Below are 27,935 nucleotides of genomic sequence, written 5' to 3'. Positions count from 1 at the left end.
AAAAGACGAGCAGAGTGGAAGCTTCTTTGAATCTTTGAGATCAGATCACAACAGAAGTGACTTACAGAGTGACACATTTGAATATTTATTTGAATAGGTACAGAGCCTGTAGTCTATGTCCAACAGGATAGGTATACCATCTATTTTTTTCTTCTTTTGAAACTACATATTTGCAAACAAGGAATGCTGTTGGGGAGGGTGGGCTGGAAATAAAACAATGTAGCCATCAAGAGGTTATGCGAAACGGAGACAGCTCTACAGTCAACTGAAATTAAGAAACAAAAAAAGGATGGTAAACCTAAACAGCGCTTTCATACCGTTACCTGTACGTGCTTTAGGACGAAGGCACAGCACAGTCCTCCACACCCAACAGGAATATCTACAAATAAAGATGGACTCTATTTGCACTACAAGTAGGAGTTTGAGTTTTGTCCGTCTTGCTAAAATGTTCACACACCTCCAGCGCTGCGATGTGCAGAATGGTGGAGGACCGCTGGTCGGTCAGGGGCATAAATGGGCAGGGAGGGGGAAAAAATAAAATAAAATAAAAATAAAGTCAAACATTACAGTAGGTACTTTTAAAAATAAAAGAAAAAAAAACAGAAAAAAAAAACGCTTACACTTACAAAACTAAAACCCACTAAAAAGAACTATGCCGCAGTTTAGCACATGCAAAGGATATGTCTGAAACCTCTCACACATAAAACAGCTCCCCACATGATCGAAGCCTTCGGGCCGCAGACGGAGCCGAGAACAGAAGAGGGGGAACTCAACGTGAAAGCAGAGCGCTTAATGTACAACAGCCCGGGTCTGTGCAAAGGTACAACAGTGCACAATGTGTATTACATGTATTTACACCAGCACTGAAAATAAAAGCTGAAATGGGAAGACAAAAAACAAAAAAGAAAAAAAAGAAACGCACTGGGACAAAACGCACGTGCCCAACGACATCCTCGACGCAACACCCAAACTCAGTCCAGTGTCATCAACACTAAATAATAGTTAAAAAGAAAAGGGAAAATTAAAGTCACAACATTGTCTTCTTTAGATCACTGATGTCCAGTCATTCCACTGAAGGTGATTTATTTGAATTATTACTCATTTTAGCCTCCTCTTCCGGGCTATTCCACAATTTCCCGTTGAATTGGTCACCTTCCACACGATGTCGACTCACTGCGTTCGTTACATTCAGTCTTGCGTTTCTCCAGTCAGACACACACACACACACACACACACACACACACGTCCATTCAGTTGCGCACACGCAGCACAAAGACGTGCCGCTAGACTGCGGCGTGAAGGAGAGGGCTCTGGCCTGCTGGGTTCGATCTCCAGCACGTCAGATGAAGACGGCCCCTCAGCTCAGGGGCCACTCACACACACACACTCTCTCTCTCTCTCTCTCTCATACACACACACGCGCCTCAGGCCACCTCAGAAGTGTGTTTGAGTCTCTTTGATGTTGGCGTTGGTGGTGAGGTTCTCCTAGAGCGTTCTTACCTCAGATGATTCACGTCTTGAGACGTCTTCGTTATTCCCATTGGTTCGGTTTGATTTTGTTGAAAAGACACGCGTTCGGTTTAGATGGTCGTGTTTTGAAACGTAGTAGTCAGCCACTCACTCTCACTCGCTCGCATCCACTCAAAGCCGTCTCAAACGCCGCCGGGACGCTTCCTTCAGAAGGAACTCCACTCAATTTCTCTTGGGTTAGATGCAGCTGGATCCCATCAGCCAAGCACAACGGATCTAATATTTCTCACACTCTCTCGCGCTCTCTCTCGCTCGCTCTCTAATTATTTTTTAATGTTGAACAGAGTGCTGCATCACAAACAAAACTCCAGATTTCCCCGTCGCGTCTAGAACTGGAAGCCTTCTGCTGGCACGTTGGTAGAAGAATTGAAGCTGTACGTTCCTCCTTGGATGGCTTCTGGAACCAGGTTGGAGTCCTCATCGATCTGAAAGAAAGTAAAGCACCAGCGCTTGTAAGAATAATCATCAAGAGCTGCATTTGACTTCAAGAACCAGTCTGTCTGTTCATGAGGGAATCACTTGAAAAAAAAATAATCCTTTAATTGTTTGAAGTCAAAAAGCAAACGTGCAAAAACTTACATCATCAGATGAGAAGAACTGATCGATTATTTCATAAGCCAGTTTGTAGATGTCCTCATTCTCATGGTTCTGGAGCTGCTCGATTTTCTCCAAGCCTGAGCAAACAGATGATCAACATTCATCCTTAAAAACACTTGCCAGAGTAAGAGATAAACACAACACCCAAGAGTTTTAAGTAATAAGTAAAGCAGTGTTTCTCAGCACAGCTCTGTCATCACCCCTCACGCTCTCTGCTCACCTCCACACTCCTCGATCAGGTTGGCGATGGTCTCCGCTTCGTCATCGGCCATCTTGAGAATATTACTGAGCCCATCCAGAACCACCTGCACCACCTGGGCGTCTTTGACGGTCAGCAGGTTACAGAAGGGAGGAATCACCTGCTGCTGGATCAGGTACGCCACCTGCAGGACGAGATCAACATCTGAACACTGCCTCTCGTGTGTGTGTGTGTGTGTGTGAGGAGATACACACCTGATCCTTTCTGCCGCTGATGGTCAGGTTGCTGATGGCCCACGCCGCTTCCTTCTGAGTGCCGAAATCTCCCTGAAACACAGAGCCAGCATTCACATGTCAACACCAGTGATCAATCACCATTCACAATGCAAAATATTTTTACTACTTAACTGCGTCCTATTTAAATATTTTAAAGAGTACTTTATTCCCATGATTAAATCTAAATTTATTCCATAAACTGTCAGATACGTAACTCTTAACATAGGTTTGAACACTCACTCATGTAGCAAGACTTGTATTTAGTGATCGTTCTACATCTATGTCTGTTATGAGTACAGTTTGTTCTTTGCAATGTGTGTTTTTTTGGTTCTGCGCTGGTTTAAAAAATATTTAAATCTTAGGTTTCAAAACTGTTTGACTTTGCACCACGCGAGCTCTACAAGCCGCTGTTAATAAATAACTGCGCTCTGGTCACCAACCTTATCCAGCAACAGAATAATCATGGGCACTAGGTTGGCATCGATGACGGCCTGAACCTGCTGCTGGTTCCCTGCTGTGATGTTGGACAGGAACCACACGGCCTCCTGCGAGAGCACAACGTCAGACTCATTACATCATCATCATCAGAGCAGACGAGGGTGTGTGAGGAGAGCGGGCGGTGGATCAGACCGCAGGGCGTGTGTGTCGGGTCACGGGCCCTGCTGAGAGCACGGCGCCGGCGGCTGAGGGAGAGGGTGATAGCGAGGCTCTAATCATCAGTCAGACCGCAGAGAAGCCTCACAGCGAGCGGCCCACCTCAGATGCACTCCTTTATCAGCACTGATCTCTGACACCCCGTCCCTCAGCTCCACACACACACACACACACACACACACACACACCTAACACTTAAACTACACATTTTAAACATTACATTGTGTTTCTGTTCAGCATTCACTCAGCCAGCGCCGCACCTCAGCTGTCATCATATCCAACACAAGCACATCATTTATGCCTTGACCTCAGTTCTGGAGATCTAGAGATCTGCATTTCACCCCAACAACAAATACCTCAAAGACGATGTTACTGAGCTTAAAAACAAGCTTTAAAATAAAATAATCGGTTCATAATAAGCTATAAGATGTGGCCATAATTGATATTACGATAATTTGTCAATATGATATAACCGTATCAAAATTAACTATTTATAAGTCCACAAAATAAACAAAAAGCTCATTATGCAAGGTCTTTATACACCTCTGAAAACAAAGTTGTGTATATTACATTTGTGAAAAGACCCTTTTCAATATTACACACTGTATCTTTAAGTTTAGTCAAAAGATTGAGAGTGAGGGGTGAAATGTGAGCCGAGCATGCGGTGAGGTTCACACAGGCACTTGTTACCTTGTTGATCTTCTCTTTGGGGTGTGTGAGGAGAGCTGGGAAGTGCCCCAGAGCGTCACAGTTGAGCACCACCTGAGTCTGTTCATCTGTGCCCGTCACAATATTCCCCACCGCTCGCAGGGCCGCCGTCTGCATCCAGCACAACAAACCATTACAGAGGATACTCATCACGTTTAGTAGTACGTTTAAAAACAAATGAGTATCAGAAATACAATAAAAAAAAAAAAAGGGCAAACACGTTATGTAAGCTTTGGACACAAAGCCATTTAGCAGCACATGTACATTTGTACCAATAAGCATCAATACATTGTATGAGGCAAAATGATAATGCCAAAAATCATAAGGATATTACATTAAAACTTCATTAAACATTTATGATGTTTAAGTTTTTTTTTACCATAAATACCATTGCTAAGGACTTCATTTAGACCATTTTAAATACAAATTTATTCAATATTTAGATTTTTTTTGCACCCTGAGATTCCAGATTTTCATATAGTTGTAGCTTAGCCCAATAATACCCTGTCCTAACAAACCAGGCTTGAGTGGAAAGCTTATGTATTCAGCTCTCATATGATGTATAAATCTTAATTTCAGAAAATTGACCCTTATGACTTGTTTCACAGCCCAGGCTCACATATTTAATACAATTTTTTTTACATTACAACATGTTTACCATTTAGCGCACAAAAAGTGACACGGACACAACATGCTCTTCCGTACCTGAACTTTGACCTCCTGGTGGCTGAGTAAGGGGACGAGGTAAGGTACGATCCCCGAATCAATGACCATCTGGATCTGCTCGTTGCCAGCGTCAGTGAGATAGGACAGAGCCCAAACCGTGTCCACCAGGATCTGCACAGAACAGAGTTAAAGCTGCCCCCCCGAGCGGTGCATGCAGACACAGAAAAGAGCGGCACTTACATTGACGTCAGTGTGGTGAATGAGCACGCACAGCGCAGGGAGAATCTGTAGAGAAAGACAAGACCATCACCGTGAGCAAACAGAACCACTCGCACCTAGCGCCCGATGAGAGGAGAACATCCACACAATCACAACTGAGCAAAGCAAAAAACGTTCTGTACGTAACCACAGACATAAATTAAATGCATGAGTGCAACCAGAGTTGACTCGTAAATGAACTAGTGTTTCTGAATGACCCTTAAGTGAATAATACAACGACCCATTCATGAAGAGTCACGAGAAACCACCTACTGGGGGTGGGTGGCTTTTGCAGTTTTTTCCTCGTATGTAAACACGGCCAAGTTTGACTTACACTTGACAAAACATGGTGCTCAAGTTGAAGTTCACTCCCATCTACTTGTATATTTTTCCTATTTCACGTATGGTTAAACTCAGACCTCATTATGATATTTATAAATGAGTTGTTCGGACTCGTACCTCCTGGATGGTCTCCATGGGCGGGGGCGGGTCCTTGTGGCGGCACAGGTTGACCATGACCCAGGTAACGTTGCGGAGGAAGGTGATGGGTATGGAGGGGCTGATGAAGGACAGAAGCGGCTTAACCACCCCCAGACTGATGACGTAATCTCTGCACTGAGGACCATCACCTGTAACAGCACAGCGATCACTCGGACAGAGCACACCTATCCCATCAGCCTCCGATGACCAGACCGAACACGAGCACAGGGCTTGCCGTCAAACAAAGCCCTTGATATCCAGTGTGCACTCTCTCTCTGTGTGTGTGTGTGTGTGTGTGTGTGTGTGCTGAACCGATCGGGATGAGGAGCGCAGCTGCTGGCAATGACCTAGCATCAGAAACTCAAAACACCGGATCTTTGACAACGAACGATTGACTCGTGTCAACTCTCATCAGCTCATGACACAGAGCAGAATCACTCACCGATGATGTTCCCTAAAGCCCAAACCGCCTGCTCACACACGTTCTGGTGGGGAGAATGCAGCAGCCGCAAGAACAGAGGAACCGCATCTACACGAGCACACGGGAGAACAATGAGACACGCAAGCAAACATCACTGGTTTTGGTCAAGTGTAGATATTTAAGTCGTTTCTTTAAATTCCAGCCAGGTTAAATGCATAAATTACCCAACCAACACGCTGGGTAAGATCAGACCGCTAACTTGCAAACAACATTGCTGACAGCTTCTTGTGAACAGCCAACGGTTTAAACTAACTGAAATGCTGTACAAGATTCACATTAAATCTCAGCTAGGAACTGCTGGTTTTAGAGCAAAAACTGAGAGACTCCTTAAGTGGCACTCTACAGCTTTAAAACTGACAGCACTTACTTGCTGGCAACTTGCCAAAATAAAAGCCTGCTAATTTTGGGTTTGAAAAAGCTGAGAATTAATTTACTTTACTGTACTTAAACATTTTTAGTACTCAGTACCACCGTGAAAAATAAAGTACAATAACACACACGTACATATTTTTTCTTTTTCGCAGTGTGAGGACCAAACCAGTGGGAACCAGACTGATCTAATAAACCTTAAAGTCTCCTATGAAAACAACTGCTACTGTGTGTGATCTTAGCATTAAAGAAAATTCAACCTGGTGTGTGTACAAGACATTTTTATGTACTTAAAGTAATGGTTTAATAACAGATGCAGAAACCATTTCTGAAAAGTCTTGACAAAAGTAAATGGAAGTTACATGACAATGAAAGTGAATCTAGTGTGTGTTATAATCACAGCACATACAGAGTGTGTGTGTACTACTGCATTTACAGCAAACAGACTCAAAAGGGCTTCTATATAAATATCCAGTCTCATTTAGTTTTATAAACTACATTTTGAAACCTCGAACCTTTGGTTAAATAAAAACAACACAAACTCAAAGTACTTTAAACGAGTGGCCTGGTTTGGTTTAAATCAGAGTGAAAGCTCGAGTAGTGAAAGCAGTATTAAACCAAACAAACGCTAAGAACACTTGAACTAGGACTCTGAAAGCATCTGGTGTACGTACTGGACTGCACCACGGCCTGGGTCTGCTCAGATGTGCCCGATGCGATGTTGGTCAAAGCCCAGGCCGCCTCAAACTGCAGAGAAGGGCTAGAGAAAAGAAACATTACCATGAGAAAAATGTGGAAAAAAAAGAAGAAGAAAAAAACCCCTATGTGACTCAGCCAGGTCGTACTTGTCGTCTCTGTCCAGGCAGTGCACCAGGATGGGCAGAATACCAGACTTGATCAGGTCGTCTATGGGAGGGTTGCGGTCACTCGACAGCAGCTTCCTGCAAGATGAGGCCAACAATACTCAACAGGATGTCGCATACTACAGCAACACACACCAGCAGTCAGAGGAAACTCTTACAAAACACTCCACTGCCATCACCAAACATCACGAAGAACATGAGCGGTTACTCACCTGGCGGCCTGAACGGCGCTCAGCTGAATGCCCTGGTTATCGCTGGTCGCATTCTACAAACACAGTGAGCAGACAGCTCATTACAGACAGACATCTCATCAAGACAAAAACCACTCGGGTGAGTCTCATGAAACCTCCATATCATGCTAGGTCTAAAGCATTCACAGGGTCCTTACATCCTTTTCTAAAATCACTAACTGCGCTAGTAGTCATAGTAGATTTTTGGCAAAAACAATTCTATACATATTACATATATTTACATATTCGTGCCCTTAACTTTAAATCAGTAGTTATTAGGCCATTAAAAACCACCGGACTGCATTTCACACAAACGTTAAGTGAACGCTCGGTGAAGAGGCGAGCTCCCAGCATGTCGTATAACTCACGCTTGTTTTAATAAAAAAAGAAAAGTAGTAAATTATTCTGAAACCACTGCGATCGCAATTTGGGGATTTCAAGCGCTCTGCATTTAGGGAAAGTAGGGCTGGGACGATAATCGAGAAGTCCTTAAACACTTGAATCTAAAACCATCGTTCATAAGATTCCCGAAGCACACTACAGGGGTGTTACAGTGTGTTTAATATAAACCGTAATATTACATGACTGACCAAACACTTAATGGGCAGATAAATACTAGAGTAGAGCGCCATCTGCTGCTCAAGTTATTCCAAAGGACTTAGCGCACTCTTAAAATATACATTTATTCCGGATTGATTCTGCATCGGTGTATTGAACGCTGTGAGCGTCTCACTTAGGTCCTATAAACAGTGTGTGCGTTCTCAGATCATCACCGAAAAAACTATTCTGATCTTCAATTCCAATTATATCCCAGCTCAAAGCATTGCATGTTATCATCATTTAAGATGAAACAATAAGAGAATTCAGCAATTGCCTTGATAACCGTACTGAACATACAGAGACGCCACAGATCGAAGGTGTGTGTCAAAACACACCCACACCTTCAACTTAGTGCAGTTTTGGGAGAAGTCAGATTTAAATGTGACTTTAACAAGTAGACGCACTTACACATGTCCAGTTACATCAAAAAATTAACTGGGTATTTAGAGATAAAATAGTTTCATAAACTGATTTCAGAATGAATCACGACACAAAGACAGACGTAATGATGCTGAAAACGTAGCGTTGATCACAGAAATAAACTACTTTTAAAACTCATAGGGGACAGCCATTTTAAATTGCTATAATATTTCACAATATTATTTTTGATCAAATGCATGCAGTCTTGGTGCACAGAAGACACTTCTTAAACTGTTAGAGTTTACATAATGATCAACGTTAAAACAAAAGACTCTAAAATTACATGAGTGTGACGGAAAGATTGTAGTGTTATTTGATTATAAGAGAGCTGAACGTGTTTTCATGAGATTAATCACTTCACATTTTATTTAAACAACTTACCTGCACTATTGCTTCAAGAGAAGTGTTTTGCTATTATAAAAAAAAAAGAGAACAAAATTATTAGAGTAAACACAGAAAACAACTCACTTGCTCAAGCACTCCACACACACCAAGTTATGATCAGATCAAAAAGAGACGTTCTTACGGTTCTGAAGTCTCCATCTGCATCGGAGTCGTCACAGATGTCCTCGTGAGGCACGTTCCTCCGCTTCAGCAGGTGCTCGTCTCTCTTATTCTGCAGGAACGCACCAGGTATTAGCAAGCGTTTGGGTGAACCCCAGTTACCCGATCCCTTACGAAGCTCGTTCTTTACCGGTGTGAGCAGAGCTTACCTTTCTGAGCTCCACCACCACTTCCGTCCGCTGTCTCCTCATAGTCTGTGAAGGAGAAACCAGAAAGATCATTAAAGATCACCACCGAATCTCTCACACACCCCGGGGTGAAACTTCCACTCGCCCAAATCTGTGTGTAGGTCTATAGGTGACCCACCCAACCTACATTATGCAGACATTATGCAACGAAGCATTTTAATTGATAACAGTTTGCAGACCTTACAGCATTCATTTACATCAGCAGAAATAATACACCCATCAAAATGCAGCATGCGTTTATAATATAACTCCCGAGTTGAGCTGGAAACGATAAGGAGGAACACCTGGATAATACGACCCCTTTAAAACATAAACACACTTAGGATTATTCTGCTTAACCCGAATCCATCAGAAAGTCGGTCGATACTCTTAATTATTGACTTACACGTTCAGTCGCAGTGTGTGGATGTATCTAGGGCGCCGTTTCGTGTAAACGCGACGCAGTTAAAGCTAGCTCGCCGCTAACATCCACGATCACCCCACCGACCCCAGAAACGACGCGGACTCTCAACAACGCGCCCGGGCGAGACACCTTCGCGCGAACGCGACGCAGAAAGGCGACCGGAGGATGTTGTTGTAGAGCAGGCCAGCACGAAGCTCACGCTAACGCTCGCGTGACGGCCACCGCGAGCACTCGGGCTCGAGAACCACGCAAAGCGAGTCCAGAAGCACAAACCACGACAGAGCCGAGCGTTTCCCGGCGCTCGCTGCGACGACGGTTAATAAATACACACTTTAATGGAGAGCTGCGACGTGCGTTAGCTCGATGCTAACGGCTCACACGGCCAGCTAGCCGCGCGGCTAACACCTTCCCACCACGCGTTTGACCGATCCGCCCCATCTATCCTCGTTTAAACGCCTGAATCCGAACACATTTCGCGGCCGGCGCGATTTCGGCGCCAGATATCGTTTAATCTGACTGTTACACGAGAAGCGGCGGTAAATCCGCTCGACGTCACAGCGGCTTTACCTCCAGATCGCGCCCTTTATTCTTGAAGTTCTTCAGCCGCTGCTTGTCCAGTTTCTCGCTGTCGCTCATGTTTGCGCTCATGTCTCTGTGCTGATATTATATGTATTTAAGATGTGTTTGTAGTTCTCCGGAGCTGAATGTGTTCGCTCGGCTCTTGTAGATAGCGGAATGTTTTATGCTAATGAGGCGCGGTGTATGCTGGGATTGCCGGTGGAGCGGCGCCGCCTCGCAGGGAGTGAACCTCGCGTTATATCATGTCTGCTTGATGAAATGCGATTTAAACGCGTTTATTTATTTATTTATTCATTAGTAGAGCAACTCTATGCTCCTCCTAGGGCTTTACCAAACACTTCGAAGGGACTTTTTTTAGATTTAAAAATCCCATAGAGTTACACCGACAGAAAATTCATATAAGACATATACTTTATATATTTTATTTATCAATCCATATATCTATCTGTTGTGTTTTCTAATAGACTGTAGTAAAACAACTTCTTCAAACTGAAAACTGGTTTCACCGAGGGTTTAGACTAAACCAGGACTAGGCCATAGTTTATTTAGTTTATTTGTCGTATTCGTAAAAGAAACAAAACAAAGGCACCGATGTACTTTAAGACCAGTTTTACATTTGAGTCTGGAAATAGGCCTCGTCTGTGAAACTAGGGGAATCGTTTCTAAACTTTTTTTGAACTTTCAGCTCTTGCTTTATAAAGCCAGTCTCAGAGTCCGTCTCCACAAACTTAATCTACAGTACTTGTGTTCATCTGTATCTCCAGCGCCTGTCCATCGCCTGTACTCCAGTTCAGCTCTGAAGCATGAGATGAATGGGCTGCTGATGATGTTGTGTGTGATCTCTTGAGGTCATCATCCGCCCGTCGTGAGCCGTCATGAGATCAGGCCCAGAGTCCTCCTCCGTTAACCCCGGCTCACTTCCAGCCTCTGGAAAACACGAAACTTGGGTTAGCGGCACTCAGGGAGACGCTTCTCACAGGAACACAGCAGATCAGTGTGACGAGACAAACAATAGGTACTTATGGTGTGAAATAATAACTTATCTTCAGGAAAAACACTTTATTTGATCCCCTGACTAGCAATCTGTATTCTACCTCTATTAACACACACACACACACACACACACACACACACTCACTCTCTCACACACACACACACACACACACACACTCACTCACTCTCTCACACACACACACTCACTCACACACACACACACACTCACTCTCACACACACACACACACTCACACACACACACAGACTTACTCTCACACACACACACACTCTCACACACATCACACTCTCACACATAGACTCACTCTCTCACACACACACACACACACTCACTCTCACACACACACAGACTCACACACACACACACACACACACACAAACAGACTCACACACTCACTCTCACACACACACACACACACACACACACACACAGACTCACTCACTCACACACACACACACACACACAAACAGACTCACACACACACACACACTCACATACTCACACACACAGACTCACTCACTCACTCACACACACACAAACAGACTCACACACTCACTCTCACACACACTCACACACACAAACAGACTCACACACTCACTCTCACACACACTCACACACACAATACCCTGCCCCTTTGATACTTGCCCTTTTTAAATTGACTAACTGCTTGTTTTCTCATATATGCACACACGTTTATTACATAATTTAAAAATCAATGCTACATGTCTCTTTTGTTGATTGTGATGTTTCCATTGTCCTCATTTAAATGACTGTTGAAATGTGTACAAAAAGCATATAATTATTGTTACACTCTTCATTTATCTCATTTTTTGTCTCTTATTGACGCAGATTTTTGAAAATCGCTGACTCCGTTTGAAAATAGGCTAGTTATGAATGAACATTTTTAATAAAAACACATTTATTAGACACATTGAAACAAAAAATTTAATCATTTTAACTTACCTTTTTCAATAAAAAGTGATGTTGGTGTTGTCTGAAGATGCTCGGGGTCGCCATGGCAACTGTCATCCAGAGCTTAGAAAATGCAGTCCACTCTTCAAAATACACTCATCATATGGTGACAAATCATCTATCACACCATCATCATCATCATCATCATCATCATCATCGGAGGTGAATGTCTCCAGCAGGTGGCGCTTTATGCTCGAGTAAAAACAAAACCGCTAATCTTTGACACATCGCTAAATGCAACTAAGCGGCAGATTCGCCACACTTTCGATCATTTATGTGATTGATATCTGTTTATTATCTATTTATTAAGATATAACACTGGAGACAAGGACTTTCATCAATATATGTATATATTTTTATTTTTGTTATGGTTTTAAGTTTTCGTTAATTACATTAAATTGTCCCCTTTTTACGTTTCGTTAACGAAACAAAACAAATACAAACTACTCGACCATTCTTCAACATAACTTTAATGAAAGGTTTTCTTCGGTCACGTACTAAAGAAGAGTAAAATACGTCATTTACATGTTCGCCTTGTGTTAATATTTCATAAAAACATTCATTTAGTTACTCTATATGTAAAATGACAGATTGAATTTTGATGTGCAGATGACACCGTAAACACAGATTCTGGACGACAAAACACTTTTGGCAAATAAATTCATCATAAAAGCATGTTAATTAAAATAAGACGGCACACTTCCAATGATCATACTGAATTAAATCACATGTATACCTGAAATATAGAAAGGTGTTTTCTGCAGTGAGTGCTGACTTTTTTCATTATAACTGTCTTCATATCAACAGAGAAAACCTCAAACAAGAACTACAGCACAGACACACTTCTCTGCCTGTAAAATATGACTATTTCTTCAAATTCATTCACATTCAGAAATCAGTGCCTTGTGTGAAGTTTGACTGTAGAAATTGCATTGCATCAGCGTCTCCGCAATGGACGTGAATGGGTGCCGTCAGAATGAGAAAAAGTCACAATGACCCACAGCGCTCCAGTCCATCAGTTATCATCTGGAGAAGACAAAAGCTCAAACTAATCCAGCGTTAAGACGTTTTTAACTCAAATGCAAGTCCGTAATCCATAATAACGCCGCCTCCAGCGAAAACGTGTTCTGAATCAGAGAAAACCGATAAAGACAAAACAGCTCTGAAGAAATATGTGGAGATGGACTTCTTTCTTAATGGAGGGTGCGTCATTATAATTCATAGAATTGTATTTTGAACTGATGAAGTTACAGCTTCCCAGCACGCTCCCATCACAGCAGAGGGGAAGATTTCTATCTATTAGTGTTTTATACAGAGCCCAGCACAGCATACACGTTTCTCCAGACCCATTACACACTCATCATTTCATAACTGATGTATTTGGACGTTTTTTTTACAGACCATACTGGATAGCTGGTTTACTTCTTAAGGCAACCTACTTTTATATTACACATGATAAAATATTACAGTGAAACTAGATTTAAAAAAAAGAAAAGTAAGCAATAATGCTAATGATTTTTGCTGCATGATCTCTCTAGTCGTTTTGAATGATTTTTTTATGAAAGAGCCGCGTAAAGATTCTTCAAAAGTTCTATTTTCTAACGAGGACGTAATTGCGTAGATTTGTAATATTCAATTTAAATACAAAGAGTCGCTTCTCCAAAAAATACATTTTTATCTAATTTTATCTAGTCACCCATTCATTAAAATATGTTTTGATCTGGTTATTACACACGAGTCTTCTTCACTAGCCGGTGGCCTTGGAGCCTCTTTTCTTGAACTTGACCACCATCACGGTGATGTTGTCTGGACAGCCGCGGTAGAACGACTGCAGGGCGATGCTCTTCGCTCCGAAGTGTGGTTCATCCAGGCGCTCTTTAATGAAATGCACGGCTTCCTCGTTGCTGAAGGCGTCCCAGAGTCCATCTGACGCTAGAATCATGAACTGAGGCTGTAGCTTGTCCAGGTCAAAGGTCAGCACGTCGGGGTCAGGGGTCAGCACGTTCAGGTTCTTCAGCGGATAGTCGCCGAGTGAGCGTGACATGGCAAGAACGCCCTGCACACGCCAAGAGCCGTTGAAGCTGATGAAGCCACCTAAATCAGAGAAACCGGTTACTTTGTTGATCGCGAGTCGTTAGCGGAGTCGTAATTTAATAAACACACACACTAAGGCTGCAAGTTTTGTGAATTTAAATGTTCTCTCTGTGCGTTCACACACACACACACACAGCAATTTAATGTCCTAGCCACAGGTATAAACATGTAATCTTCATCTTTATCATTCACACCAAAGAAGAAAAAAAGCTGTAAAACTACTGTAAAAATCCACATACAGGTTTTCACAGGGACAAAACCTTTCTACAATTATTGTAGCCCTCAAAAGCATTAATTATATTAATTTAAACAATTAACATACAAAGATATATTATTATCTTGTTTTGTTTTTAATAATCTGCCGATTTTCTCTATGGTCCGAACAAAAAGAGCAGACATGGTTATTGAAAATACAGGCATGTAGCGCTAGAGATGCACCAAAACGTGAAATCTTGACTGAAGCCGAACAAAATGAAACACTGAGTGAATACTGAACATGGTTTTTGGCTTTTAACATATGCATTTTGCCAATTAACGTATGCAATAAGCCAAATCACACTTTTTACTGTTTTGCCTTACATTAAAACATAGACACACATGTACAAAAACATGTACTTAACCCTGAACTTTATAGCAGACATTACACCAATGAAGCACAATTGGACTTGAATGAATGAATGAATGAATGAATAAGAAGCCCACTTTTTAGACCCCCTTTCTTAAATCAGGTGTTGTTTACTATGCAAATAAGTGCATCCTTCCTGGGCTATCATTATTATTGTCTCACTTTAACATTTCATTTTAAAAAACATCAGTCAAATGACCCCCCTAACATTTAAGAAAGTTGATCTGACCTTTAAGACTCCAAAACAATTGTTTAACATTTCTGAAGACAAGTGAATCGTCAGTAGCTTGCACAATAAGACCAATTAGGCAATAGTGGAAATGAATTGGATGCTCACCTGCTTTCTTGATCCTCTTGCGCTCTTTGAGCTGGTAGGGTTTGTGGTCATGTGACAGCGGGACGGCGTTCCCGTCTTGATCGCACAGGACTGCCCTGGAATCACCGACATTAGCTACAGTCAGCTCCTTCTCGGACAGCAGAGCCACCAGACACGTTGTACCTGAGAGAGACCCAAACCACACAGATCTGAGCGTCACGGGCCGACCCCAGCTAATCTATATACTGAACTACACAGCGCGTGCGTCACGGTCTCAGTAACTGATCCTCTGTAGTTGTAAAGGACGGGTTGTTGTTGTTGTTTTCTAGGCTGATATGACTAAAGTGCGCTGGAATGAGAGTGTAGTTCCTGGTCATAGCCTAGAGAACAGCAACTTTTCATTTTCCGCCGGTCTTGAGCCTACTTTCAAAAAAAGCGGAGTGTTCCTTTAAGAAGTACCGGGTGCAGGATCCTGATATGGAGGTAAACCTGTGAGAAATGGCCGGGGGCAATTAAAACTGGCCAGGTGCGCTTATAAGAAAGTGTGATATGACCACCTTATCTGCAGCAGAATAAAGGTCTGATCTGGCCACATCCCAGCATTAAAACAAAGTGCAGCCAATCGGGACGGGAACGAGCCTGTTCTTAACCACACATAGAATATAAAAGAGGAGGTTATATTATATTAATCTGCTTAGAGTTTGCTCAGAGTTGCACTATAATGTTGATATTATTACTGATTATTATTATTAAGCTGTATTGCTTGATTAGATTTATCAGCACCTCTTCTTGCCGATTAGCACCAGACTTTTAGATACGAACAGAAACCTTCAGCAGTGAATGGGTACGGAATGAGAGTTCATACTGATTATGAACTCTCTACAGTGCTTTGATGCAACCTGTGTTGTTAAAAGCGCTATATAAATAAAAATGATTGATTGATTGATTATGAAAACACCTTTTCATCGTTATGAACTTTTTTTGACTTGAATAGATTGCAGAAAAACAACCTGGCGGTGGCGTTTAAAACAGCGCTCTGGACTAAAACGCTGTTTACTTCAATGTAAAACAAACGCTGGCAGCTTCAAAAATGCCAAGTTTGAACATAGCCTAAGATGACTTCAAACGGTCCATAATCTCTTCCTGCGCATCTCCTGTTCTCTCACGTCAAAATCCAGTCACATAATTCTTTAGAGTGTTATAAAATGCTGCTTAATATATGCAGATTTCTCTCCTGATTCAGACTGGAACAAATTTTCACTGGAGGAAGAGTTAGGGGCCTAAAAATGTGTGGAAAACGATAAGCGTGCCTCCTTTTTATTACGAACTTGAGCGAACAAAGGACGCTATATGTCAACGGCCCCTTATGGATTATGAACTTTAGTTAGAACGGTCTTAATGCTGGATTTGTCTTCTCTGGATGGTAACAGATGGACTAGATTATTGTGATGCTTTTATCTCTCGTTCTGACGGCACCCATTCACATCCATTACAGACACCGATGCAGAGACACATTTCTACAAATCTGATGAACTCATTTTCCTTTTAACTGCTCCTGTAAGCGCTTAGCTCCGAGGTCTAACACTACATGACTTTTAAAATCTGCACAGACTTTTCAAACACCAGGCGCCGTACGCTTACTGACACTGAAGGAAAGCTGGGCATCACACACACATTTGTGCCGATCCCGACATACGCACACAGAAACGAGCGCCTTGTTGCTAGGAGATGCACGACAAATGTGAAAAACAATTTGTTCTGAAAATATCAAACATGTTTGGCGTCCTCCGCCTGGAAGTCTGCGAGCGTCTCCTCACCGGCTCTCACCTGCTTCATCAAAGGAGGCGGACAGTTTCTCCAGAATCTCTTTGTCCATGTCGAGTATCTGCTGTTTGAGGATGGACTGAGGGCTCGGAGCGCCGCTCTCCTTCTGCTTCTCGTAGCGCTGAAGCTGCTGCCTCAACATGACGGGGAGATGAGCCTTGGCGTATTCTGCTGCCGTCTGACAGACAAACAGATAACAGAGGAGCTTTGTTAAACTGCTGAACGACATCTGACTCTTCAGGAGTGTGTGTGTGTGTGTGTGTGTGTGTGTGTGTGTGTGTGTGAGTGCGTGCGTAGCCATTTAATGTGTCCTGGTGTGAACAGGCCTTAAGAACACAGGAGGCTGGAAGAGAAGTGTTTAGATCTGGATGTAAAACAGCAGCGGTGATGGCCTGACATCAGATCCTCCCTCGGATGCTTCCTGCGCTCTGACGAACCTCAGAGGAATATTAATTACACGCTCATCAGTGGCCTCCACTCCAGTATTCAAGAGGTTGGAGATGCACAGCTAAATTCACGTTAGAGGCAATCGGTGCCCGTGATCCTCTGGGCATTACTGAGAGAAAGCCAGGGAAAAACAGACCGACAGAGACATTATTCTAGGTGGAGGATTGCAGCATTTGAAAAAAAATTAATAATTCAGTACTTTTTCACACACACACACACACTCACACACACACACACACACACACACACACACACACACACACACACACACACACACACACATACACACACACACACACACTGTTTTTCTGTAGAATATAGGTTAACGGAGCTGTTTTTCTGTAGAGAGGTAAGTCTGCTGTGTGGGAGACTTGGGCAAGAATCAAAACCACATCAAAAGAGCCACAAGACACAGGGATTGGTGATAAATGCACTGATTTGCCTAGATCTGCGTTCAGGGAAGCACTCTATCATTATACCTTTTTTTAATAGAAACGAGGATGTACCCAAAAGGAGTTTCTCTACTTTGGAGGTCGTGTCGTATTTAGCTCACTTCCGGGGACAGATTGGTCTTCAAAATATGATTCAGTAGATGCACACAAACACAGAGATGTGGCTTAAAGGATAAGATCCTGGTCATTTACTCATCCCACGTCATACAAGATGTTTGTGTCTTTCTTTCTTCGGTCTCGAGGATATTAAGTTAATCAATGCACACGCGCCTCACAGCGCTAGAGCCAGCGTTTGAGGTTAAAATTTGGATAGATAAATAAATATATGTATTTTATAAAAATAGCTGATAATTTAGCTAGATAAATCCCTTATGCCGCCATTTTTTTTACCTTGAAATTGACGGACACCAGAAAAATCACCTGACATAGGGGTGAAAAACAGCTTCTCCTTCAGTGTACTAAACAACAACCAATGAGAGGCAGTTTCTACGCTTGATTTGTTTTCACCATCTACAACCAAACCAATGACGCGACTAAAACCCATTAACAGCGTCTTCTTTCTCATTCTGTGCCCTTCAGAGGTTGCATCAAGCTGCATACATTTAAGAAAAGAAACACTTTAAAGTAAGAAAGAAATGACAGCATTTATTATGATTGCTTGTCTAAGACGCTCTACACAGAATGTGACTCAAATGGTCAAACCAGCTCAGCGTTATATAACGAACACATCAGCACTGACTAAATGATATCATCCTGTCAGGTTTTTATGATCTCATACGCTCTTCAGTGATTCCTAGCATACTGGCTTTTAATTAGACTTCACTGGGACACATTTGTCATGTGCAGTCTGCTTAGTTTAAAGCTAAATCTTTTACAGTGCATCTAAATGTTTTTAAATGGTAAATGATTCCCGTTCTCGTGATTTCAATGCTAGCACGCATGGCTTGGCAGCTTTGGCTCTATTTGCATCTTCTTCTCCTGCCTGTAGACAAGATAAAGCCTGTTTGTCCATGCAAAGCTCCCCAACACAACCCCAGAGCCCCGTGAGCGGCTATAAATCACTTCAGTTAGAAAGAAAAAGAAGAGTTAATTACAGCACTGCACAAATGGATTTAATTAAGGCTTTTAAAGTAACAAACTCCTTAAAACTAGAACAAATAAATAGTACAACGGCACCCATTTTTAAATATTGCTTAAGCTATTTTTTTACCAGAATGGTCAAAAGTGGATTGAAACTTGGCTTTTGTTACCAACGACGTCCCACTGGAGTTTATAACAGATCTCTTTGACTTATGGTTTATGTAGTGTTTAAAATAAATAAATGTCAGTTATCTGAAATTTAAGAGAGTGGTACATTTTGTCCGTTTTGCAAAATCTGAAAGCCTTGAATGTTATTCACAGCGACACACAGCAATGATTCATTACTGAAAGAATCCCTGCTTTTTTAATAAATCAAGCGAGACAATGATTCAGTGACTCGTTCATAAAGATTCATTCAAAAACACTGATTTATCCAGTACTGAAACGTCACCGAATCCTTCCATTCATGAATTTTATTTGCTTGTCTGATATTTTTTCTTCAGATCTGGGAGAACCACAACCTCCTTAAAGTGAATAAATAAAGTCTCGGTTTATCCTGAATCAGCTGTGTTTTGCTCTCAAACGAATCTTAAAATCTTAATCGAATCCAGTTTTTATGTAGCCGGTTGATTTTTATTCAAGGTATTCAGCATCACCTAAATGTTTTGCGATAGGAGAAAAAAAAAATCACATAGGAATTGAAAACGCCAATCTTTAAGAATCTGAATCGATGAGCAGAATTTTTAACCAAATAAAACCTTGAGATATAACATAAATCTGGCCAGATTTGGAAAGCAATTGTTTCTCACCCAGATAATAAATTTACATATCACCTTATTTCTTATAATATATAATCACATTCATTATTTAAATCTCCTGTTAAAAATAGGAACATAAACGCTCTATAGTTGTATATAAATATATGCAATATATACCTGTTTATAATACACATTTTAAAATTATACATCATACCCGTCTCGACCAATTTCGAATGTTTATGTGCTTTTCTTTCCCGCTCAAACTGGTTGTGGTGGAGCGCTTATGAAGTATTAGAAAGAAATCCTCACACAACTAACACCCGAGTACAGCGTTCCCGGCGTCCTGCAGAGTTCAGCTTTCACGATTTCTTCACGTAAACTCAGATGTGGATTCGGACGGCAATTAAATGACTACACCACCTTGATGTTTGTCAAAACAATTTGTCAATTTTCACCACATCCTGATTCAGACGGCACAGAAAATCACAATCAATCACCACCTTCTCACACACCATTACTCTGATTTATGCCTAATTATGAGCTTGTGCAGAGATTGGGGCAAAAAATAACGTGACCTTCTTAGTCAAATAAACAAATGAAACAATATATTGAAATACAGTATTTTTTAAAAGCACCCATCCCGAGTGTTAAAGTGCCTCTGTTATGTGTTATAAAAGGTTGATATTTTGTTAACATGCATGCAAGGTCAAAAAACATTTACATGTGTTATATTTTGACCTTATTTGTTTAGGACCTTACAGACGGTGTTCTGCTGAGTAAAACCCGATGTCTGTGCCGGTTTGTTAATGCTGTTTGTAGTGGAAGCATCAGAAAGTGATTTCTCTCAGCAGGGTAAGTCCTGACCAGTACGGTCCAAACAGACGCTTCATGTGTTAAATAACAGCGCTTCACTCACTTTCATTCTTTTACAGCCGACCTTCAGTCTGCGGGAGAGGAAAGGATGTTCTGACCGTTCCACAAACAGATGATAGCTCTGGGAATGTTGATGTCTGTGTTTTAGGACCCCTGGATGTGTATTACTGGATGTGTTTGGACCCCTGGATGTCTTAGGGCCCGTGGGTAAGCTGGACCGTCATGAATCAGAGACGGGATCATGTATATTTTATTTTATACTTGCTCATTTATGCCCGTCTATCATTTATATACACTGCAAACCTCTTTTCCAAGTTGTAAATTCCCACATGACAAAATACTCTAGTAATGTATAGTAAATACTAGGTTTTCAAGCCACACTACGGTAAAGCACTTCAGTTAACTTGCTGTGGTAATATAACAACTACATTAATATAAAACTAATTACTATACTAATTATTATATTATATATTACACTATATTATACTACAGCTTACTTTAGTAGAAACCAGTGTATTACAGTATTTACTATACTTAATACTACAGTATGCTAAAGCATTCATTCAAGTGATACTATAATGTATTCAGTATACTATATTTATTAGATATTACTATAGTACTTTTTCATGTAAAGACAACTAGTGTTTTTCTAGTGTTCCTACACTCCGTTTTCTTTCAGTGTAGTTCATCTATACTGCTTTTGTTCTGTAAATATTTGCCAGCACCCTTATAGTTTGGGTTTTTGCAATATATATATTTTTTCCATATACATATTGAAATATATACCAGAGTGCTAACCATTTGAAATCCTTAATGGAAAACCCAACACACCAGAGTTTACTGTGTGATCATGTTAAAGGAGTCGGAGTCTCCGACACACAAGTCCCTCCATCCTGGATCTGACCGATTCATCTTCTTCATTACAACGGGGTTAAATGAGCAATGAGGAAAGACTTTCTCGTTTTGGATAAACTAACCCTTCAAATGTTTCTCAAAGCACTTCGGCCCTCTTCATATGTTACTGATCTTGTTCAAAGGATATCAATCCTCTCGGACTTGAAAATATTCTGTCCATATGATTGTGGTTATTAGCACACAAGAGACCTGAAATATGCCCAAGTAATTCCTGCCGGGCTTTCCTTCCATCCACTGGAAACCTGATTAAAAACTGACCACACGCACACACACACACACACACACACACACACACCCTTACAGAAAATATATGTTCAATTATTTGAAAGGAATTATTTGATCGGGAAAAATGTGTTATTTTTATTCAGTACTCTCCTGAACAGCTATTTCACACAACAGACGACCTGGTTCAAAAGTTTACATACCCCTAAATCTTAAAACCGTGTCTTTTCCTGGACGATCCATGACTGTTTCTGTATTCTGTCATAGTTGATCACGAGTCCCTTGTTAGTCCTGAGCATCTTATATGCCACATTAATACTTAAATGTTTCCCCAGAAGAAAAAACAAGCTGAATGCATCGTGTTGCCTTCTTGAGCATCACTAAATGTTTTAATCTCATATAATGGTTATGTAGAAGTCCTTTATGGATCTTAAAGTCTGGTGGAAGGGGTTCAAATATGCAGAAAATGCTGGAAAACCGAAGAATGCGCAGGAGCTGGGTTTTTCTGCAGGAAGTCAAACCGTTCAGGACCAACAAGGAACTCATGACCATCACAAAACAGGAAGACAGTCGTGGATCGTCCCGATTCAAGGGTGTGTAAACTTTTGAACGTTTCTATACATTCAGTTATTACTTTGCAAAATGTTAATAATTTGAATAAAATAATGAAAAATGACACATTCAGCAAGGGGTGTGCAAAAGCATGAGCATAACTGTGTATCTGCAGTGTTTCTGGACGTGCATGCAGGGCAAAAGCGTGAGTTAAATGATAGAATCTAGTTCATCGGAGCTAATCCCGCACCTAGCGAGCACACAGACGTAAATAAAGTTCATTAACGTTTTCTATTTTACAGTGTATGGGGGAGAGTTTTAGCAAACGGAGCTGAACCAGCTGCAGAGTCTGAATTCCTTCAGACGGCGGCGTCCAAACATGTGCTCAGCAGAAGCTTCATCTTCAGAGGAACACACGTGTGTGGATGAAAATAAGATCATAAGAGGACACACCTCGGTTCGAGAGACGTCTGATGCCGCTTGGTGTCAACGAGCTGATCGGGAGAGAGACGGAGAATAAAAGAGGAGACTGAAGGAATACTGCGGAGTAACAGGGACGTGAAGAAAGAACATCGAATTTGAATGTTCATGAAATGTTAAATAGAAATGCACACTTTTAGGAAGCACTATCAGCGGCACAGGAGAAGGGTTGTTGCATTGTAATGCTTTTCTTAGTCTATCCAATGCATGCTTTTTTCATCCAGTGCAAGTTTTGATTTATTTACAGTCAGAAACTGACAAAAAAATCTTCATGGAACATGATCTTTACTTAATATCCTAATGATTTTTGGCATAAAAGAAAAATCGATAATTCTAACCTGTACAATGCATTTTTTGCTGTTGCTACAAATAATACAAACAGTACCTGAGCCAGAGGTATTCATTTTGTGCTTCCTGTACCTGCTCTTTTTTGACTCTTAAAGTGGCGGCGCCCGTTTATGCATATCTTTATACATATCTGCATTATATTACTGTTAGGACACCCGTTTCTTTAGAATCGTGGCAACAAAAACGGAAACATAGTTCGTGCATTTAAAAGTTGTATTTCCAATCTCTGTTGCAACATGACTTTAAGTGTTTGGTGATGAGGTTTTGGCTCAATATCTGTGCTTAAAGTCAAGCTCTTCCACAATGACTCAATCAACCTTTGCCTTACACAGAGAGACACTGTCATGTTAGAATTAAAAAGGGTCCCGTCCGACCTGTTGCTATAAAATTAGACACTCTCAACTCCCTGGAACATCCTCATATGCTTTAACATTAAGATTTGTACTCATGGCAATGACTGAAATAGTTGAACAGGCAATAAAGTGTACGTCTAAACAGATATTCACTAAATAAATTAAGACAATTTAGGATTCATTTGGATTCTTTAACCAATATATAATAAATGCGTAAATGAAACTACAGTTAGCGACATGCACTACCAAAAATGAAAGTATGGGAAAAAATTATATTGTATTATCCCCAATACTCAACTACCATATGAAAAACACCATTATATCATGCAAAACTGATATACTCCCCCGTGCTAACCAACAGGGTTTACCAGCACACATCCAGGCCTTCACTGAACGCTTCTAACGCTCATCAGAAGCTCCAAACACATGCACTCATCAGAGTCTTCACACTTCTGCTCGCCCACACGTTCATCCTTATACTCGTGAGGTCTGCAATTACGAGCACGACTGCGCAGTTTTACTCTCCTGTGATTAAAAAAGCATTCGTTAGCAGCTAAAAGATAGACATTCACACCTACAGCAGTCCAAAGCACATTTCAAAGCTCTAATCTGGAAACAGTTCTTCATCGCTCTGATGTTCTTTCAGTAAATCAATAAAAACCTACACCTTAAACTAGATACCAAACCATCACACCCATACAGTCCTAATCTACAAGACACTGATTTACAGGCGTTATAAAGGAGTCTTGATAACAGAAATCATTTGACTCAGTTAACTAATACAAATCATTACAATTACCAGAATTTAGACTAATGCTAACTCGTCGGGAGAATTTTTAAAGTCAAGCACAGGACAAAAGTCTTGAATTCACAATAATTTGATCAATTCTAAACATTATTTAGTGGGGAACACATAAAAGCTAATAAGTGTTGAACGAAATCTGATCAAATGTTGCCCATTGCTCTTTGTATGGCTGTAAACTCCAGCAAGGTAAAGTCCTTTTATGCAAACCATTTCTTGTCATTTACAGATAGTTTCATAATAGGAACATCTTGGAGAGAGTTTCATAGTCTCGACTCATTAATGTTGCGTAGCTTCATGATGTTTTTGTAACTTTGGTGGGGCTTAACAATAACTATAGTACATGCAAAACATGGGATTTGGATAGGTTTGGTCTCACGATACCCGATCCAGCAGAAAATGTTAATATCGGAGCCGATACTGAATATCAGACCCCAAATTTATACTACTTTTAACAATCTTATGTCTGTCTAGTGCTTAAATGATGGCATTCAAACACAAAGTGAGGTGGTTTGCACATCATGTAAACGCCTTCATTTGAATAAGCCCTTACTTTGACTTTAATAATCACATTATTGGTGAACATGCAAATGCACTTGAAGACTTTCAGGCCAGCAGCAGCAATGTTACACGCCATTATTGTCTCGAGTACTCTGAGTTTTATCTGTCAGGTACTAAAACTGACAAACAGACTAAATTGCCCGTTGCCTAAACATAGTGCACTCTGGCCTCTTTATGAGAACTTTACTACAGAGTATGATACAAAGATAAAAGAATGAATACCCACAAGACCTTTGATCATCTTTGGAAACACAAATCGTCTTCACAACTGTAATGATCCAGGTCCAGAACCTCAATAAAACAGACCTAGCGTTGCTGTCTACGGAGGGTCAGATTTTCCTTTCATTATATTCTTGCTTTCATTAATCAGCTGGGCAACAAGTTCTTTTACGTTTGCATGTCTTACAATGATTATTCAAAATTAAAACGCTTTTTATATGCATCTTCGCAATTTTTATTAAAACAAAATACATTTATGAGAAGCATTCAGGCTGACAATTACCCTAACATATTCATATATATTATATTGTTTAACAATGAACAAAGATTTATTTGAATAAGGCAACGCGACATTGCGCTCTGCGATATTCCTATGAAGAAACCTCTGACTCCTCCCCTCTCCTAGCAGCCAATCACTGCGTGCATAGTTAATAAGCATCACCCATAGCAACGAGGTAAACCCCGCCCTTTCTCTCAGCTTAAGACTTCTCTTTATTCTTTAGTAAATAGAGTTTAGTTTTGTGGAAAGACTTAAACCAAGTTTACTAAACTAAGCTATTTCGGGACACCATGAATATGAATTAAAAAGTGCTTTTAACATACTATCTCTGTATTTAATAATGCATTTAGTAAGTACAGTCAGTGAATCCCCTCTTTCTCCAGAGAGATAAGATCCCTTTATAAAAGTTATGCCTGGTCCACACACTCTAAAACAGCTCGTTTAAACACGCCCCCACTTTTCTACGTCACAGATGGGTTCGTTTTAAAACACCGCCCAGATGCTGACGTGAAGAAAGAAGGCGGGGCTATCATTCTGTGAACTTCGTAAAAGCGTGAAGAAACATGTACAGTATTCAGATTTTTATTTTACCTTAATCCGCATAAACGCATTGCAGCACCAAACACACAAAATAATGCTCTTATAAGCCATATCACGTGACCCTTTTAAGATGATCTTAAGCACCAAAGAATCATTTTAATCAGAACCTTCCCTTATCACACTCTCACACCTGCAAAGACACTAATTCACAACCTCTCCATTTCATTTTTCCCGCTCTTTTTGCAAAGCACAACACAAAAAAATACAACAGGAATTAATATTATGGCAAATGTTTGCCTTCGAGACGCGCTTGTGCGTTTGTTCTTCGGTTTGTCTGTAAAGCTTCCTTTCCAAACTAAATGCAAGCTGACGAAAAACCGAAATGCGCGAAAACAGAGCGCTTGAACTGCACGACAGAAGCGCGCGTTTCTTTCTGCCCGGGGTCACCGGACGGACGGACAGAGGCTCACCTCTCCTCCGTGGCCGTCGAAGACGCCGTAGATGTCGGTCCGGCTCCGGTTGAGCGCGTCCGGGAGGACGTGGAAGCGGTCCTCCATGCGCTCCCTCCGGCCCTGGATGGAGTAGACCGCCGCGCCGCCGCTCCTGTACTGCCACGTCTTGGAGAACTCCTCGTGCAGCATCACCTCGCTGTGCATCATCTCCGCCACCCGGCCCTTCACCAGGCTGACGGCGTCGCGGCTGGAGCGCAGGATGCTCTTCACCTCGAGCACGCTCCAGAGAGCCAGGCTGCCGCCGAGGAGCAGCAGGGTCTGGGGCCGCAGCAGCAGACAGCGCGCGGTGCGAGCCAGCAGAGCCAGCGGACTCATGCTTTCACACACACACACACACACACACACACACACACACACACACACACACACACACACACACACACACACACACACACACACACACACACACACACACACTCACTAAACTAATGACGGCAGCGCATCACAGACAGGCTCTCTCGCTCTCCTCCGCTGCGCTAATGACGCGTGTTCATCAGAAACCCGTCCGTGTCAACATTCCCTTCGAAGATGATCAGCGCGCGCAGTTTCCTCTCTTTATCAGATGACAGCCAGACGCAGCGCTCGTTTGCCTTAAGAAAATGAAAAACAAATGCCGCGTTGAGTTCCCCGACGCGGCGGCGCGGGCAGGTGTTCTGTATAGCGGGTTCGCGCATTGCGCGCGCTCGCAGCTCCGTGCGGCGCGCTCTCGTTTTCTCGGGGTTGCCAAGTCCGCGGTTATCCCTCGACACGGGTTGAACTGAACTTGATACGCAGTTTTGAAGGTTACAAGTTACACTGTTTGTAATGTAACTTTCTGCATTACTTTATTAAAGTTGGCACGCAGGTGTATTTGTTTAACGCTTTTACAAATTGTTAATACTTAAAAACCTAAAACTTTTTAGTTTCTACATTTTGTTTAGGAGTAAATGGTTATAAATCACGAATAAACATTACGTGTTGCGTTTAAACTTAACTTTCCTTAATTTCTAACGAAGTTTTTCGGCTGTTAATGATTTTCAAACCGTCGCCACTAATTAAGATTGTAACAATTTAAAGAAAACCAAAAACCTAATAATAAAAAAAAAGTCTGATTGATTATAACTGAACACATCCACCATAAAATCAGACTTTAGAGGCGTCTTTTGAGATTGATCTAAAGTCCGATGCCGATTTAAAATCATAAGAAATGCTTTGCTGAAAAACAATAATAATTGATAATAAAATAATAACTAATAATTGTAATTTCCAACATTTTAATAAGTAAGCTAACTCCAATTTAATAACACATTTTATCTCAGTGAATGTAACTGATTAGAGTTACGTTTATTTTGTAATTAAATAACATAAATCCTTTACTCCCCAGCACTGGATAGTTAGTCATTTCACTCCCGAATGGCTTCTTTTGGGTATGAATTGGGGATTTTGCTGCGCGAACCTGGCAACCCCGCGTGCTGCTGTTTGACAGAGTCAGACTCGCAGACAGACAGGCTTTCCCCGTCACTGCTGGAGCTGTTTGATGCCAGTGACACAGAATATCTGCAGACACACACAAGACAGGTTTAACGTTTAGTTTAATTCTAAATACTCGAAACCGAGCAGCCTGTCAAAATAAGAGTCCCGCCTCTGCGGCTGG

General features: G+C 41.4%; 2 protein-coding genes and 1 non-coding gene across 5 annotated transcripts; all 3 read right to left on the bottom strand.

The window, feature by feature from the left end:
* Window positions 1–72: 72 nt before the first annotated feature.
* Window positions 73–10,249, bottom strand: kpna4 (karyopherin alpha 4 (importin alpha 3)). The gene is made up of 17 exons (XM_043258834.1): window positions 10,053–10,249; window positions 9,044–9,088; window positions 8,857–8,946; window positions 8,712–8,741; window positions 7,293–7,345; window positions 7,063–7,158; window positions 6,892–6,977; window positions 5,810–5,896; window positions 5,347–5,516; window positions 4,870–4,914; window positions 4,669–4,800; window positions 3,946–4,074; window positions 3,042–3,146; window positions 2,581–2,652; window positions 2,348–2,510; window positions 2,110–2,204; window positions 73–1,955 (listed from the first exon to the last, which is right to left on the bottom strand). Exons 1-17 carry the CDS (start codon window positions 10,131–10,133, stop codon window positions 1,857–1,859), a joined length of 1,578 nt encoding a protein of 525 aa, XP_043114769.1. The 5' UTR covers window positions 10,134–10,249; the 3' UTR covers window positions 73–1,856.
* On the bottom strand, window positions 3,221–3,535 carry LOC122359598. Its single transcript, XR_006252723.1, has one exon.
* Window positions 10,250–12,501: 2,252 nt separating the features above from the next.
* On the bottom strand, window positions 12,502–26,989 carry ppm1lb (protein phosphatase, Mg2+/Mn2+ dependent, 1Lb). Of its 3 annotated transcripts, none has more exons than XM_043259434.1 (5): window positions 26,673–26,989; window positions 26,261–26,622; window positions 16,912–17,086; window positions 15,106–15,267; window positions 12,502–14,143 (listed from the first exon to the last, which is right to left on the bottom strand). In XM_043259434.1, the coding sequence occupies exons 2-5, from the start codon at window positions 26,615–26,617 to the stop codon at window positions 13,797–13,799; spliced, it is 1,041 nt and encodes a 346-aa protein (XP_043115369.1). In that variant the 5' UTR covers window positions 26,618–26,622; window positions 26,673–26,989; the 3' UTR covers window positions 12,502–13,796. The 3 variants fall into 3 exon arrangements, with proteins under 3 accessions (XP_043115369.1, XP_043115371.1, XP_043115370.1); XM_043259436.1 differs by having other exon boundaries at window positions 26,261–26,663; window positions 26,720–26,989; XM_043259435.1 differs by having other exon boundaries at window positions 26,261–26,657; window positions 26,720–26,989.
* Window positions 26,990–27,935: the final 946 nt, after the last annotated feature.

This window comes from Puntigrus tetrazona, chromosome 15 (assembly GCF_018831695.1).
Source record: "Puntigrus tetrazona isolate hp1 chromosome 15, ASM1883169v1, whole genome shotgun sequence".
NCBI classification, from domain to species: Eukaryota; Metazoa; Chordata; class Actinopteri; order Cypriniformes; family Cyprinidae; genus Puntigrus; species Puntigrus tetrazona.
Note: the sequence above shows the minus strand (reverse complement) of the source record. Positions and strands in the feature narration are given on the sequence as shown.

What these genes read in the sequence shown, in the direction of transcription:
- kpna4 (XM_043258834.1), bottom strand. Translation starts at nt 10,133, where the DNA reads ATGAGCGCAAACATGAGCGACAGCGAGAAACTGGACAAGCAGCGGCTG. An exon ending in TTCACCACACTGACGTCAAT is followed by an intron (nt 4,801 to 4,869) that starts GTAAGTGCCGCT and finishes TGTTCTGTGCAG; the next exon opens with ATCCTGGTGGACACGGTTTG. An exon ending in TTATTCTGTTGCTGGATAAG is followed by an intron (nt 2,653 to 3,041) that starts GTTGGTGACCAG and finishes TCTGTGTTTCAG; the next exon opens with GGAGATTTCGGCACTCAGAA.
- ppm1lb (XM_043259434.1), bottom strand. Translation starts at nt 26,617, where the DNA reads ATGAGTCCGCTGGCTCTGCTGGCTCGCACCGCGCGCTGTCTGCTGCTG. An exon ending in TCGACGGCCACGGAGGAGAG is followed by an intron (nt 17,087 to 26,260) that starts GTGAGCCTCTGT and finishes TTTGTCTGTCAG; the next exon opens with ACGGCAGCAGAATACGCCAA. An exon ending in CGCCTCCTTTGATGAAGCAG is followed by an intron (nt 15,268 to 16,911) that starts GTGAGAGCCGGT and finishes GGTCTCTCTCAG; the next exon opens with GTACAACGTGTCTGGTGGCT.